Source organism: Diprion similis, chromosome 8, assembly GCF_021155765.1.
Source record: "Diprion similis isolate iyDipSimi1 chromosome 8, iyDipSimi1.1, whole genome shotgun sequence".
In the NCBI taxonomy this organism is placed as follows: Eukaryota; Metazoa; Arthropoda; class Insecta; order Hymenoptera; family Diprionidae; genus Diprion; species Diprion similis.
In genome coordinates this window covers 1,217,740-1,234,896 of record NC_060112.1, presented here as the reverse complement: position 1 = coordinate 1,234,896, position 17,157 = coordinate 1,217,740, and the positions used below count along the sequence as shown (strand labels likewise).

The 17,157-nt window shown below is 43.1% G+C and overlaps 1 protein-coding gene across 2 annotated transcripts; it reads right to left on the bottom strand.

Annotated features, from left to right (window-relative positions):
• Positions 1 to 7,427: 7,427 nt before the first annotated feature.
• Positions 7,428 to 15,406, bottom strand: LOC124408463. Of its 2 annotated transcripts, none has more exons than XM_046885383.1 (4): positions 14,862 to 15,406; positions 12,359 to 12,490; positions 11,095 to 11,741; positions 7,428 to 10,369 (listed from the first exon to the last, which is right to left on the bottom strand). In XM_046885383.1, exons 2-4 carry the CDS (start codon positions 12,477 to 12,479, stop codon positions 8,030 to 8,032), a joined length of 3,108 nt encoding a protein of 1,035 aa, XP_046741339.1. In that variant the 5' UTR covers positions 12,480 to 12,490; positions 14,862 to 15,406; the 3' UTR covers positions 7,428 to 8,029. The 2 variants fall into 2 exon arrangements, with proteins under 2 accessions (XP_046741339.1, XP_046741340.1); XM_046885384.1 differs by lacking the exon at positions 14,862 to 15,406 and adding an exon at positions 12,685 to 12,943.
• Between the last annotated feature and the right edge of the window lie 1,751 nt (positions 15,407 to 17,157).

Genomic DNA, 17,157 nt, shown 5'->3' with positions numbered 1-17,157 from the left:
GTATGCAATAGACAGCTTTTATAATTGTCTATAACATCCGACGATAAATGCGTATACCGCCACGCGTTTCCGGAACGAACGACGACTGACGGAAACGATTGATCGTTGCGCGGTTTTCAACTTGGACTAACAGCAGTCATCATTCCAACGTAGCGCGAGATTCGGCGTAGGTATCGTACTGCAGATATACTTTCTCCATTAGCCACTTTCGTGCAGCTTTCACTACGACGTTATACCGTCATCACCGCACACAAAACTGTTTTCGGTGTATTCGTAATACACACAAACACATGTAGATGCCGTATGGCGGCACCGCAGCACGGTAGCTAGTCATCAGCGAGCCCCGTGCTTAAATACACCTATATTTTTACACCGTACGAAAAACTCGTCGTCGTATAATGACTTAAGTATCATTCACAATCGACTTAGTGCAGTGCGGTGCATACGGAAGTTTGGGAATGCGAATACGAAAAGTGGGAGTAGAAACGGTAGGATTAGTGCAGAACCTAGCAATCTCAAAGTTTCTGCACTGCACCACGAATCAAACCATTGCAACGACCAATCAAATAAACGCTTTGAAAATTCGCGCAGAATCTTTGCGTAAAATTAACATGAAATATACCTGATATAGACGAATTATTCACCGAGAAATTACAAAATTATCCGGTAACATGGAACCGGTCCTTAGGAACCTTTCGTGATGCTAAGACAAAAAAAATGCCTAAAAAGAAATATTTTCAGTAATATTACGGCAGTACACGAGACTTTTTTGATGAGAGGTTCACTTTCATCCTTAAAGGTTCTGTCTCAAAACTCAAAATGTTACATCTTTCTCCACTGCAATACCAACGACTTGTGAACGCTAGTGTTCTGGACTACCACTTGCAATGATACCTTACATCTTTACATTAGGTGCCCACAGAGAGGGGGAATTGACTGCGGTACTCTCGTGACCGACGTACATGATGCTCCGAGAGGAAATCTTTTATACAACGCGAGCACGTTTTACGCGTGTTTTCATAAGTATTTTCCGTACACAAAGTACCCGTTTGTATGACGGTCCGGGAGTCTGCGAATGCGCATGCGCAGAGTACTGAAACGACCACTTTTAACTTCTAGGACTTAAAAGTGGTAATTTCTGTACAGCTTTCATGCGCTGTCGCGACAAACACAGTGAACCGATCTAACATTTCGCCATCCTAACCTCAAATTCGTGCTTCGTGAAACAACGCGTAACATGCTCTTGTTATATAAAATATCGTGTGCAACATGGAGGCAACGGTCTTTTCGCCCCGCGTATTTGCAATATCGCTTTCGGTTCGTATGCGTGCTCACTTGCAACTCATAGCAAACTTACGCTCGTCCCGAAAAGATCATGTTTGCCTTATTGTCGTACATACAATATACTGTTATGGAAATATCCTCCGATCCTATCGGGGTTAAGCGATCTTTCCAACATGTTGTCGTCTCACGAGTATTCGTTTCCGATATATACACATATATACTTCCGGTAAACTTTTGTTTTCCATTAATTGCCGCCAATCGTCGTTCCAAATCTATAAAATCCATTCTGTAAGTCGAGAAAACCATGGAACTAGTGAGTGGCGCCGGATATCGTACGGCTAAAGAGGCGTGGCTGCGCTCAGACAGCTCACCAGTAGCAAATGGCGGCAGGCGTGGCTAGTCGCCATTTTGTACCGCCCACTGCGCTGTCATACGCGGGACACGCCCAGTGGTTCGCTATGCTTCTTATTTTCCTTCGTCTTCTTCTTGGGTTTGATCTCGCTCTGACGCATGATCGGCTGCGTAGATGCAGCTCACGTACCGCTTGGAAGGCGCGTTCTCAACCCCCCGGTTAAGGTTCCAAAAAATTTTCCCTTGCGGCGCATGTTCATCGGCCGAACTCGTGATATGCCACGGCCTGCCGACTCGGTCCCTGGAAGCCTGCAATACCATTTCGAACGCTATCGATGCAAATGCTGCTGCTACTGCTGGCGTATGATGATCGAGACAAAGGAATTGCGGTGAACGATGAACTGCGAGCGGCACACATACGCTGTTCACTTGCAGTACTCACGCACGAGGTGAAACAACTATGGTAGGTGTGGAGCACTTGACACCTCATAAATTAGTAGGTGGGGAATTCCAATTTGTTTCAATAACTTGAATATCAAGTGATTTAAAGACAAAGAAAACTTATTGACTAACATGATGAGAATTGAAATTGTAAGTGCTGATGAGCTTTCAATTTATTTATTTTCACGTGTTAATATTCAAAAGTAGGCAGTACTCGCGCCATATGCTCACACGGTAGGCGACGCGCAGCTAACGTATGCTATAACCCATATTCATCAAGATATGTCTGAAGACTTAGATCTCAACCGTGTCATCAACGATTTTATCAATGTTAACAACCGCAAAAGAGTAACTTTCGCTGCGAAAAAATAAAAAACAAAGCTGTATTGTATAAATAAATAAAAAGTTTATCGGTGTTGGTTTATGTTTTAGACCCCCCCCCCCCCCCCCCCCATTCAGCTCTACACATCGGAAATATACGTTTCGCCGCGTCTGCTCACGCAACACACTGTGATACATCCATAAAGCTGACGATTACTGAAATCTACAAATATGCGTGCCGTCAGCACCGCTCCTACTATCTGCTACCGCCCGCGGAATTTTATTTATTATTCACTGCGTTCGGCGGCTTGGTCATTGGGATTGTCACTTTGCAATGCGTCATCTGGTCGAAAAAAATCAAACTAAAGGTGCCTGTCCACATGAGAGTAAAACTCTCGAGAGCGACTCTCAGACCGACTAATTTTATCAATTCTTATAATCGAACTGCGGTCATTCGGATGAAATTTCGAAATTGACACGCGTTCTTTATTTTTAATTCACGCACGAGATTACTAACGACACCAAGTTGCAGTCTCCGTGATATCCACGGTTTAACTCAGTAATTCCTTTAATTTGTGTTTTTAGTTATTTTTCTTGTTTGAATTTCAAACGCAACTATCATGGCTGTTGCGACTCGTTGCAGTTTATGAGAAGCCACCTGGAAAATACTGACGTTGCGTAGCTCGAGAGTTGCAGACGCTCTCTAATGGACATAGTCCAGAGAGTAATTTGTAACAGTAACTCTCAGGCTACTGTGTGAACTACTCGCGAGAGTGAAACTCGCGGAAGAATACTCTCTCGTGGAAACAGTCATGAGAGCAGTACTCTCGAGAGCAACTCTCAGATTTTACTTTCATATGTGGATAGGCACCTTTTAATTAATGTATATGACATGAGTAATTTGAAACCCCAAGAATCCCGATTTGTCCCCATGAAAGTTAAAAACTTAGGTTATGTGGTGATAAGATGGCGCCGACAACCAAGCTCTGACGTCATGAGGACATTTTCCAATAATTTTGTAGCTTTTTGTAACTACCTACTTCGCACCGTTTAACGCGCTTATATTAGGCTAGACCGGCGTTCTTCGACTCTCTTTTGCAAAACGAATTCCCGAAAGTACTTATGCTCGTTCCAATAATTGTACTACGTGTAGGTATGTACTTACCGTAATATTTTTCTGCATACTCCGCTTGTAAGCATCGAGTTTATACTTTTATATGTGTCAATGAACTTCCAATCAATAATGTAGGTATATAATAGCGGCTCGTAATTGCCTCTTGAAAAGGAGGTTTGGAAAACCTGGAACTTCCGACTGCAGCTACAAGAAGGATGACGCGCTATAGTTACAGAGCATTACTAGCAAATATTCTATAGTAGGTATAATCTAGAGCAGCTCGTATGTACAGTGAATCAGTGATTCGCTTTGTTATTATATATGGAGAGATCGTGTCAATTGTTCAGTGTGGTGATGGTCATGATGAGGATTACAGGGTTTATACACTTATACTTTGGTGAATTTGACACGTTATTGATATAGATTACTCATTACTCGCTTACCGTATTATCCACGTACCTATATACTACCTGCGAGCAGCATCATACATTTATCCGTCTTCTTTTATACTTGACGAAGCACGTGTAGTTAGATATAATATCAATGCCTTTACAGTAATAAAAGAGTTATTACGTTTCATTCTTCTTTATTTTCGTCCTATAAGTCAATCTCTTTCTTCTTCTGTAAACCGATAGATACAGTTTGTAATCATAGGAATTAAGAAGGTGGATTATGAGATCGATTTGGGACAGGTAAATGATCTTCGCAAAACTTGTACAATTTTACATGAGACACGTATTAATCATATTTTTATTATGTATATAATGGTTTGTCAAACGAATACATATTACAATTCATATGTATATAAGAAATACTATACAATAATAACTCTAAAATTCTAATGAAGGTACGTGCGTATAATATTAGGTATATTTTTGTTTAACAAAAAACGATTCTGACGATAAATTAACGCATGACGTGCGGAGTTGCGGAGGACGGGGAGGAGGAGGAGGTAAAAGGACGGGGGTAGTGGTGACTATTAAACAAAAGAAGCAACGGATAAATAGTAATAATAATAATAACAAACTATCAACTAGGTATGTGAAGGTACTTAATAAATACTCTTACCGCGTAAATACCCTTATACAATGTAACATAAATAGACAACAATATCAACCTCTCAATATTAATATGTATATTAGGGTGGTCCTAAAAAAGGTCATTTTTTAATTTCGACCGAATCGATTCCAAATAAGTTTTTCAGACTCTTATCTCATGTTTAACCCGTGCCCGTAAGAAGGTGGATTTCCCTATTTAACCCTTTCAGTGGCACCATTGCACAGTAAATCTACCGAACAGATTTCGACAAAAGGCACAGGGGCGTTTCTTGGGTCACTGATTAGGAATCTGAATAAAAAATTTCAAAATTATAAATGGCGAATCAAGTACGGCAACATCAAGTGACTTGAGATTTTGATCCGCCATATTAAGTCCGCCATTTTGAATTTTCAAATTTTGAGTTTAGATTCGTAATCAGCGACCCAAGAAACCTCCCTGACACCAAATTCTATAGATATCCGTTTGGTAGATGTAATGTGCCCCTGAAAGTTAAATTTACTAACAAAAAGTTAAATAGGAAAATCCGCTCTCTTAGGGGCATGCGGGTTACAGTTGAGTTGAGAATCTGAAAAAATGAGGGAATTGTTTTTCAATTATCTGCAGCCGATCACGTGACAAATCAGAGGGGCAGCAACAGGGGAAGCTCGACCCTATTAATGAATAAGTGCACAGTGCACTTGTTTTGTTACAAATTACATCTTATCGGGTGGAAGGGAATTTCTGCTTGATTCCAAAAATCTTGAGCGTTCTCGATCGTGATATTTGCACTCTTTCGAATGGTTGGCTTCAACGAACTATGGATGCAGCAAAAGACATTCAAACTTACCGGTTCTTGTCGGTGCCCCTCTGATTTTTCACGTGTTCATTAGATACAGAATACAAAATTCGCGTGAGCGACCTTTTAAAATTGAGCTACAGGGCTCTCCTTTCGCAGGAATTTGTTTTAGATCACAAACCAACATTTTGAAAATAAAAAAAAAATGTCATCTTCAAACGCGCATCAACATTTCCGTAGAGCATCTCAAATAAAATGTCTCTGCCAAGTATAAGCTCTTAATATTGATATTTATAGACGCTTATTTTATTTTGTCCATTTTCCATTTAAATAAGGCGTAAAAAAATGCAAAATTTTGGAATTTTTTTTCTTTTGTAAAAGACTTGACTTATAAATTATCCAAATACAGATTTTTATAGGAAATTTCACGCTCTATGAAAAAAGTACCGAGCTAGAATTTTCCTAACCCTAATCGATTAAGAGATATTCGCATATGACTCAATGTTTGTAGGCGAATATCTCTTAATCGATTAGGGTTAGGAAAATTCTATATCAGTACTTTTTTACAGAGTGTAAAATTTCCTATAAAAATCTATATTTAGATAATTTATATCGTCAGGCCGTTTACGTGAAACATAAATTAGAAAAATTTCCATTTTTTTGACGTGTTATTTAAATGGAAAATGGACAAAATGAAATGGGCATCTCTAAATATCAATATTAAAAGCTCATATTTGGCTGAGATATTCAATTTCAGATGCTCTACTGAAATTTTGATGTGCGTCTGAAGAATTTTTTTTTTTTTTTTTTTTTTTTTTTTTTTTTTTTTTTTGCACGCCCTAATATACATACACACAATATGTATATATCAATATTTAAAATTACTCAATTAAAACCGTGGAATAAAGAGGGAAGTAAAGAAGAAAACAATGAATAAAAATTAGTACATAAACAAAACAAAGACATTCGGTAATATTTTGAATATTATTGCAGTATAGCCAAGTTTATAACATACCTGTATAATATAATAATGATAATAATAATAACAATTATTGTTATCATTATATATATATATGTATATATATATATACACACACACAATATGTTTTGTAGGTACGGAGAATCGTTACATTATCATTATATATAATACCATTTTCTCGACGGTCTTATATTATTCTATATTCACCTATTCGGGAGGGTATAATAATTTGTCATTACATGTATATGTACACACGTGCGTACGCCTTTCTAAGATTCCCAAATAGATTTTCTTACTAGATAGTAATAAAAATTTTAAAACGAAGATTGGATCGAGGATTATGCAGATATCACGTGTATATCATAGTATAATACGTTCCCGGAAATTGGAACTTGAAATTTACTCTGTAACAAAATATTCTCGCTGCCCTGCACCTTATTATAATATGTTATTATACTGCAACTCTTGTATAGATATAGCGGTATTATTTGAATCATACTTTGCGCTATTATACCGCTGTAACTACTAGACGTGTCGTTATCGGTATATACATGTTTTTTCAGATGTTACGTAAGATTTGTTTTTCTGTTTTTTCATACATATTTCATTTTCCTTAATGTTTCTTTTTATATATTAGTTTTTTCATTCGATGATTATGTATCCAAATATGCGGTGATATTAAAATCCATATTCGTTTCTTATTTACTAATTTTCTTTATATTATTCATATTTATCTCACGCGTTTTGCCATTCGCAAAATAATTCTCCATGTTTCAACTATACCATACACATATGTATAAATAAACGGATGAGGATCAAAGATGCGGTTGAAGTGTATAACGTATAATAAATATTACGAAAACAGGTTTGAAACAGAGCATAAACCAAATCTGCAACATATGTGTTTGAAAAAAAAACACCACTTGCGTATTGATTAAAATTTTCCAGTGTATTCAAGTTATAATTACTCGATACACTCGGTATTACATACCTAGGCGCTTTCGCACATCATTATACCGATGTAGGATTTATAAATAGGAATATATGTTGGTATTCATTTATCATATTACATAATAATAACATGGGATATTAATTTGTTTTTGAAATTTTTGTTTCTGTTTTTTTTTTTTTTTTTTGTTTCTTTTCTTTTTTTCTTTAATTATCATATTGCTAATTATAGTTAGATTGCACTACGACATTGCACACGTTCTCTTGGCATTCTTTGGCATCTCTATTATACATATAGACGAATAGTTATACACATAAACACGTCTCTATTATAATATAGGTTTGGGTATATAGTATAATATGTGTTACAGGTAGGCATATACTATATGTATATGTATGTTTCTTTTCGTTCCATACGAATCATAAGTATTATAGTCTACGTCGCTTTGCTCTATAACACTGCCATGCTTCGATAAAGTGATAAAACTAAATTGCAGATTCAAGTTTATAGACGCATGGTAATTATACGTAAATAATATAAGGATACTCGTAACAAGTGCTGTCATACGTCAGATGTCAGATTTTCTTGTTCAAAGCATAAGGATCATGCAAATATATCAGAAACCAAAGAAATGATAAAAAAAAAAAAAAACGCACGAGGGAAAGTACAGGGGATATGCCGGACTGTGAGTCTATCGTTTGTACGGATGATCACGATACAAGCGAATCGCGTGTAACGAATAAATTTTGAAGATAATTAAGGAGGCTGTTGTTGAGCGGTAAAAAAGCCCGTCGACGTTCTCTGATTCCTGTTATACTGCGAGGCGACAAAGGCTTGAGGATTTGGAATGTGCCTGACGGCTAGGTTCGGTTTGATTTTCATCCCGTTACCAAACCCGGATATTCTCTGATGAGGCTGCGGTATGCGCAGAGCCACCTTGTTGCCGCTACTCTGCACGGTCGTCGAGTTGTTCCCGGTTATTCTCACCTGCGGATCGACGGCTGGATTGCAGGGAGCGCTGGCTCGAGTCGGGCTGGTCCTCAGGAGGGATACCGCGGCGTCCGAAAGCGTCCGCAAATTCAGATCCTGATTCTTCTTGACGTCCCGCTCCGGCGATTTATCCGCGCCAACTCCTCGACCCGTCGTCGTCGGCGTTGCTTTGCTCACCGTCGGCGCAGCGGGTGACGTCGAGTAGGTCGTACTCGTTATGACCGGGTTGCTGCAGCTCGGAGTCGGCGAAAGGTCCAGAGCGTTGTTCGCTCCGCTGCTCAGGTCGAGAGGCTTTTCGTTCTTCGAACCCGCGCCGCGACTCGACGCCGAGGATGAGATCTGCCCGACGTGGTGCGGGTTCGCCTTTGTTTGTACCGGGTGTGCGCTTTTCGGCGGCATCGAGAAGCCTTGCTTCAGGGTCAGCGGCGCCAAGGGTGGCGGCCCCTTCTTCTGCCCGTTGCTCGAGCCCGCCTGCAGGCCCCCCGGCTTCGATTTCGACATTATGCTCTTCAGTGCGTCGCGCATTTGCTTCTCAGCGAGCAGACTTCGCACGCGATTCGCTTTACTCTCGCGTAGCTGACGCTCCAAGGACTCGCGATGGTAGTCTATCCCTCCGCCACCGCCGCCGCCGCCCTGAGAGTTCCGGATCTTGTCCTGGAGCGTCTTGCTCGCTTCGCTTATCGCCACCAGCCCTAGTCTTCGCAGCACTTCTTCATCCTTCGGTTTCTCCGCAGGCTTCTCGCTCGCTTCAACGACGGTCGTTGACTTGACCCCTTCGCGCTGGTCGTGATCCTCGACCTTCGGGATGCTCTTCTTCTTCTTATCAATCTCCTCCACGTCTTTCTTCTTCGGCTTCGACTCCCGCACCTCTTGAACCTCATCCTCGACTGTAATAACCTGAACCACGGAACACTTCTCCTGGTCGCCGATCGACGCTGCGGCAATTGGCTTCACTGCACCGTTGCTCTTATTCATGTTCTGCGCAACCCTGACAACCTCGTCCGGTATCCCGTCTATTATTTCCTCGATCGTTTCCTCCTGCATATGAACTGGAAGGGGATCCCCGCCCGACGCTACAGTCGCGACCGAGTCCTTCGCAATCCTCGGTTGTTCGGCTGCCGTTTCTTCGTTCTTCTTCGTCGTCGGGCCGAGGAGTATCGGCGATCCGTCGATCGACGCCGACGGCGGTGGAGTCAGAGGCAGGCAGGGCGGCGGCGTCTGGGCGCGTTCGGTCCCGGTCTTGATTTTCTCTCTGCGTACGGCTCTCATCTGCAGCAGCTTCTCCTTGGCGCTTCCGGTGCTGGATGTGATCCTGGGCGGGCAGGGGGTCAGTCGGACTTTCAGCTTAAGCAGGTCTTCCCTCGGCGTCGTCGTTATCTCGGCTATCAATCTTTTGTTGCGTCGTTTCCGCCGCTTGTGATGCTCCAGCCTCGGTAATTTCCTTCCGCTTTTGTTGCTCTCCGTTCCCCCAGAATTTACCGGACCCGCGGCGCCGCAGCTTCCCTGGAGTCCCGGAGCTCGCATCACCGGCGTAACTTTGCAACGCGGCTTCTTTATCTTTATACCGTTCGTCTCTCCACTCGCCACCAGAGTTCCGTTCGCGTCTACCGATTGGGCGATCGTTTCCTGCACGCTACAGCTGCTTATCAATTGCTGTTGTTGCTGCGACGACGCGGATAGCTCGACCGAAATCGGATTTAAGGACTTTGCCATGACTTCGGGAGGCGCTTCTTCTGTAGTTTCCACGCGGGCTTCCAACTCCGTTCGTTCTTCGCTGGCTTTTCTCACTATGCCACTAACTGGTTTTAATATTTCAAGACTTTTTATTATCGGCTTGCACTTTGGCTTTGACGTATTCGATAATTGTGCGGATTGTGACTGCAACGCTGTTCTGATTTCTGGATTGGACGATTGCTTTGGACTTGGCGGTGGGGTTGGTGGTCTTTGGACGTTTTCCATCACGTTTGAATTGTTTCCAACTGTACTGTTATTGTTGTTGGCAGTGTTGTTATAGGAACTTAGTGATATCGGTACCCCTGACTGCTGCTGGAGTATCGTTTCTTCTGACCGCTGTACTACCCGGTAGTACAACTTCATTGGGGTTTCCTAAAATGGAGGGGGTTAGTGCAGGGAGACAATTGTACAGCGTCAAGTGTCTCATGAATTTGTATATATGAATTGTAGCGTTGCAGCCGGATTTTTTCCCCAGTGTTCGCGATTTCTTTGTACCTGCAAGGTGGCCATAAAAGCCTACGGCATCGGCATCGTCGGGGAAATTTTTCCAAGAGACAAATGCGCATGAAAATACTGAACTGACGTAACATTTTGTACTGAGAAAAAAGTGTATTTACTGTTAACAAACGCACATTTTGATATGGCCAAATAGATGTTTTGTTATTATTGTCAAATTTTACTCAAGCCAAGTAATGATCGATAGAATTTTTTTATTACCTAGTTAACAATAGTCCTATTTGGCTCAAGTAAAATTTGATAATAATAACTAAACACTTTTTTCGCCATATCCGAGTATACGTTTTTTAACAGTTTAAATAAACGCTTCTCTCAGTGCGGCTGTTGTCATGGCAAAGTTAAAGTCGTCGAAAAAATCTGGACAATTCTCATGGCCACCCCTGTAACTTTATATTTTCCGCTATATAATTCATCTTCAAAGAGTCGATTTTCATAACGATACACCTGTAGTTGTGTTGAACACGAAACGTCAAATCTATTGAAATCGGTGCAAATGTGGAAATATACGTACGCATATTGTAGATAGGTATAGGTATATGCGAATAAGTGTTCGTCTTGATAAAACATTATACATTGCTCACCTTGTCCCACTTGAAGATGCATGCGAGGTCGAGTAGAGTCCAGGAAGGTTCGAGGGGTCGCATATCCGGCTTACCGGTACTCTTGTCAGGAGGCGAGGAGTGGCTTTTAGGATATTCGTACAACATCTCGATCCTCTTGAGCGGTAATTTAGCTTCGGCGTCACCCCACCCACGTTTAAGGGCCAAAAGTCTAACCAAATGTCTGACGGTAACGCCGGCGGGACATTTGAGATACCGGATTTGTCCCCTGCCATTCGAATTCTCGTCCTCGGCGTATTCCTGGACCAGCTCGCTGATGTCGTTGCCATTTTCCGTCGCCGGCCGCGGGCGTCGCTGTCGCCGCCGCGGTTCCTCCGCAGTCGCGACGACGTCGTCCGTGTTCACGATCTCGCATAGGCTCAGACTCACCGCATCGTCGAGGGTCAACGCTAAGCCGCCGAGGGGCGGGGCGGGCGGCGGACACTGGGGATTCACCAAGCGGAAGTGACGTCTTCTGTCCAATTCCGATCGGTAGAGACCCGGAACGGCCAAGTAAACGAGATGCTGCAGGGCCAGGTCCGGCAGCAGAGGCGGAAGCGTCAGTGCGCCGCACACAGGACAGGCTCGAGCACCGCTACCAAGACGGCGCACGATGCAACCCCTGCAAACTGATCAAACGGAGGCAAACCAGCCCTAGCGTCAGCCATTTTTAACTCCCGACACGCGCCCACACCCACCCCACCGCAACCTTACCCAACCCCTCAGCCATCGAAAATGAATTAGCTACACCGCACGTCTCCCGGACGCTCAAAATCCCCCTCGTGCACGGCAAATGCTGTTGCGATATACTATATGCGTATACAATACGTAACGCGGTCTGTACCACATACATATACTAGTATAGTTGTAACTTTTTTTGATATCCAACATCGATTTCGGCTAGCAAAATTGAAATTTCTTTACGTTTTGTTTTCTACTTTTAGTGGTGATTCCCGCTGAGATGGCTACAGGTATAAAAAGATGGCTCGCGGTAGAGTTTTCAACGTACTTTACTGTGTTTGCACTTTACTATACCGTGGACCATCTCTTATCTACGGCCTTCTCACCCGAAATTACCTTACATATCGTGTTAAGGATGCCTATATAATAGTTCCTGCAAGAGGAAAATTTACAATTATGGGGTTACGGGGTCGACTCTTGTACAGCAATCCTTGTCACACGTATTTGCCAAGCTATGCGTCTATACCATATCGTCTACATGGGATTGATTAATTATCATACTAACAGGAATGCAGACATTCGACCAGCGTAGTCGCATCTATCAGGTACCCGCGACACAGTGGACACACGATGTGGTCGTGCAAATCTTTGACCAATGGTTTCCTCCTCCCGTCGGCCACTGCCATCTCGTTTACTCCTGTAATCAGATATGATAAAATATAAATGAAAAAAGTCACATCGCTGAAGGTCGTTGACGAGTGCAATTCCGAACGGTTTTTCACGACATGTGACATGAGTATTTTCAGATTTACCGGTGCTTTACATGTCCCGCATTCATAAGCTGCAACTCTTTCTTGTGCTAGCAATTTTCAATCCCGATGTATAATGTACCCTGTACCAGCGTTAGCAGTTCGTTCGGGAGTCGACGCGTCTTGGCGGCCTACAATTAGCACCTAGGTATAACAAGCTTCGCTGGCAGAGTCTTCGAGTCGCGAGAACGGACACGTGTGCCTAGTAGGTATCTCTCGCATGTAGGTGTGCCTTGCCTACGTAACACAGTACACGACGATGATCTGGATTCGGATCCCCTCCGAATCACCCCGGCGTGATCTGCGCAAGTGCATGATGCTGCTCGCGGCATTTATATACCTTACATATCTATACGTATTATACAAACAGTCGGAAATTCCGTTCACCAATACTTTGACATAGCGTATATACTTATGTAAGTACGTCTGTGCACATGCCGTTGCAGGTTGCAGGGTTGCAGGGGTTGCATGGATTTTGCGAGGGTGGATATAGAGGATTCTGTCCATGACTGGAACGCATGTTTGTTATATATATATATATGTGTGTGTGTGTGCATATTATAGGTACATATACGAGCTGCGCCGCCTCGTGCAGTTAGCAACTACCATGGGGATAACTGATATAAAGGGCTGGCTGACACATCATCCCCACGTTGCCGTTTCACCCTGTAGGACGCATAGGTCTATACTCGGGTATTGCCCCGCAACTACCCACGTACCTACTTCTCTGCACATGCGTGCACTATCGCAATGTCCATGCGGGGAATGTGCGTATACCCTGTTCGAACGCGACGGCATAACTTGCGACTCGAATCGCATCGATTTAGCTACGTGGTTTTCCTGCGTTGGTCGTTATCAATAATTTTCATGATGCCGTTGGTACGGATTGCTGCCTTTTTAACGTTCACATCATTCGAACCTCTGTATCACGTTTACAGAAGCGTGTAACGGGAAAAAAAATTTGCAAACTGCGGACTACCTAAGCGGTAATCAGATATTCCCGCGTCATTTTTCACCACTTCTTCACACCACGTCCTGCACCCTCTCTCCCCACCTCCTCGGCGTGGATACCTTACTGTTACGTACACCGACTGCATGCAGTGACGGAATGTACGTATGTGTACAGTATTGCTGTCTGCATGGTGCTACAGCCCTGGCTGACACGTGGTCAAATGGCACGTGACTATCCGATCCCTGAAACGACTTGCAGCAATCTGTATACCTTTTTGTGCCTCTAGACAATGCAAGGTGTTTGTATCATTTTTATACTCGAACAAGGCGGAATCCATTGCAACGTGCAATTATGCATCGGCTTATGGTAATTGTGAATTATTGTATTGATCTATAGTTTTATGGAAATTGCGCAGATTTTCGTGACTCGATATCTCGAAGGGTGCTCTGCAGCCTGGCTGTTTGCGTCTTTAGGCTCGATCGCGCTTAAAGGGGATGGTTCTTTTTGCGTATTATAAGTTTGATTGCGATAAGAGAGCATGAAAAGTTTGAAGAAAAATAAAAAAATCACTACATTTTTGCAGAAAACTCCCGTTCGTGTAAGTGCAGCGAAACCGCCTAATAAAATTTGCTTATAGAAGTTATGTGAAATTGACATATGAGCACGTGACTTGTAACGAGTAATTGTAACAATACTTGTTGTAACCCACTTACGGAGCAGTCAGCGAAAATTAGCAGCTATTCGCTGAACGGATGAAACGAACAAGTGAACGCCATGCGCGAAAATAAAAACAGAAAACGGAACGTCGAGACGAAAAATGCAAATTGAATACGGGTAAGATGAAAACAACTGATTTCTGAGAGAATACATTAATTATTGAGACCACCTGCAGGTATATTCGATAAAATTGCGAGCCAAGTGGTGTACAAGGATGAAAAAAAAACAAAAGGAAATGATAGAACGATTCAATGATGAGTTTGTACGAACATTTTCGTGTGCATATACAGATTGAATACATTGATAAGTATGCTATAGCATGTACTATCCGCTTCTTCAATAGGATAACAATTTCGTATTACACGTATATGTAGTAAATAACATATTATATCAACCGTCATACCAATAAACGGCATGGGTAAACAAGCAAGACTGACAATGAGAGAATTCGAAGAAGGAAGGTAAGCTAAAAAAAAATTTTTTAAATTTAAAAAAAACTGAAAAGAAGAAAAAGAAGTTGAAAAAAAAACAAAGACAAAAAAAACCAAAAACAAAAACTGATCGTAGGAAGGCTGTTACTACAAGCTTACCAGCGCAGAAAAATCAGTAAGCCCGAGCCGTGAGCTCCTCGGGGTAAATGTGGCAACGACGTAGAGCGTTCGTGTTCGCTTGGAACTCCACTCGTTGGCTCGCTCGCTCACTGGTCTCGGAATACTTGTTATGCTAGGAACGGTAGGTGCGGCAACGCCGCCGACTGCCTCAAGGCCCGATCCAAAGAACCCTCGACGTACCGCCGCACCATCGTGGCTTCTGCAGCACTGGCTCACGTCTCAGCACACGGGATTTAAAGAGCGAAAAAGCGGCAAAACGGACCGACGCCTCTCGAACGGTAGGACGATCGTTCTGTCCTCGAAATAATTCATCGAGCGCGTACCAACCTCGCCGTCGTCACCGGTGGATGATGATGATTTTCATCGCTCGCGTATTAAAACCCGAATATACACACCGCGCTGCCGCTGGGTCTCCACCACTGATATAAACTTTTTGATATAGTTTGATACCCGCACTTACTGTACCAAACCGTATCGTATCGACCCCGCCTAAACCCCGCCTCGCTACCGCGGAAAGGCACGAACCCTGACGAACATCACCGACGGATATATCTGCCCGCGCTCGCTTAACTTACTGCATACCTACCTTGCCTCGCCTCGTCTCGTCTCGCCTTTGCTTGCGATGATGATACGCGTTCACTGCGGGGCCTCCGGTGCACACATGTGTGCCTCAGCTACTTACTCGCTTTTCTTCGTAAGATTCTGCGTTCGACGTGTACCTAGTTGGCTACTCGATGCTATGCGGTACCAACATTTCAACGGAAACTGCGAGACTCGATGAAACTACTGCAGACGTACGTAATGCGGCGTGTCTTGTCGGTAGAGCAGGTCGGACAGGAAGGAAGAAACATTGCAGCCTCGAACAGAGCGCCGGCTGATCCTGCGCGGAGGAGATTTCGCGACATGTAGCGATCCCGCGATTTTAGCCTGGATCGGATCGACTTTCTATCATCGGAAACCATTTTTCAGGAGACCAGATTCGATCGTACAAGTCCGAGTTCGGTTACTCGACCAGCCGATCAATTTACGCCCTACGGAACAGCGGTTTTAATCCATCGCCATTTTATCACGTGTACAAACCGTGTACGCGGTTTCAGCGTTGTACGTATACTGTAACGCGGAAATCGAATGTCGATTCTTTCAAAATGGACTAGGGCAGTTTTATCAAACGATGATAGTTGGCACGAGCCGATATACTTGTATGGAACAGACTGCTAAGCGCAGATTACATATATTTTTACCCGCCAGGCATCGATGCGGATCAGGGGACTATGAAGAGGGAGACTGTCAATGTCACATTCTCGGTGTTCATGTCGCCACCGCGAGTTTTCGGCTCTCGATGCACTCGAATCTCCTCGAAAATCGAGAATGCGATATCCATTCTGGGATTGAAATGCACATACCTGCAACGAAGGATACCACGAATCCTGGAATCTGTGATACGTTTCGACACACATGGTATTTCACACAACTAATCGAAATCCCTCTGAGGTCTTCCTCGTCAATGACGCCTGTTTGTCGCAACTCATATAATTATACAGAGTGTGGATTATAATATCGCCCTGTGATGGGTTATACAGATGGACGCTTCACCTCGTCCAAATGTAGTCAGTCCGGTCCACCGACGTAATGGTCCTGCAAACGATCGGTCGAACAGTTTTTCTCAAAAGCTAATCTACGAGCATTTGAGGAAATGTCTACCGAACACAAGGGTGCAATAATATTTTGGCAAACTATAAAATTGCCCAAACTAGCGGTGTTTTCTGGACGAGGTTTTTCCTTCTGAACTCGCCGGTCGCGCTTTGATTTCCTCCATAAAACTCAATCGTACCTAATAAAATTTGGAGCGCTGATTCTCGGAGTCATTTATTAATTGTGGCTTTCACAACGTAGATAGGAAAACGCTGTTGTCGGAACTTTTATTTGGAATGATACCTCAAACTACGATAAACTGGAATGGAGCGCCGCGCGTAGACTCTACAGCGTGGCATAGAGATCACCTTACTCCGCTCTGCATTGCAATTATACGAAAACGATGCAGTCGGTGTGCCTTAATCATCGCATGGTCTGATTCCCGCGTATATATGGTACAGTTCTACCCACCATACATCATCGTATCACTGAAACTTATTGTATAACCCTGTCGTACTTTATCTCCAGTAAATGTCTAGGTCGTAACCTATATCTATAATGCTCCGCAAAAGGTTTAACACATATATCTATATTGGGTTGGGATATTCTTCCTGCAATGACATGCCTTATGCCGTAGCGTACT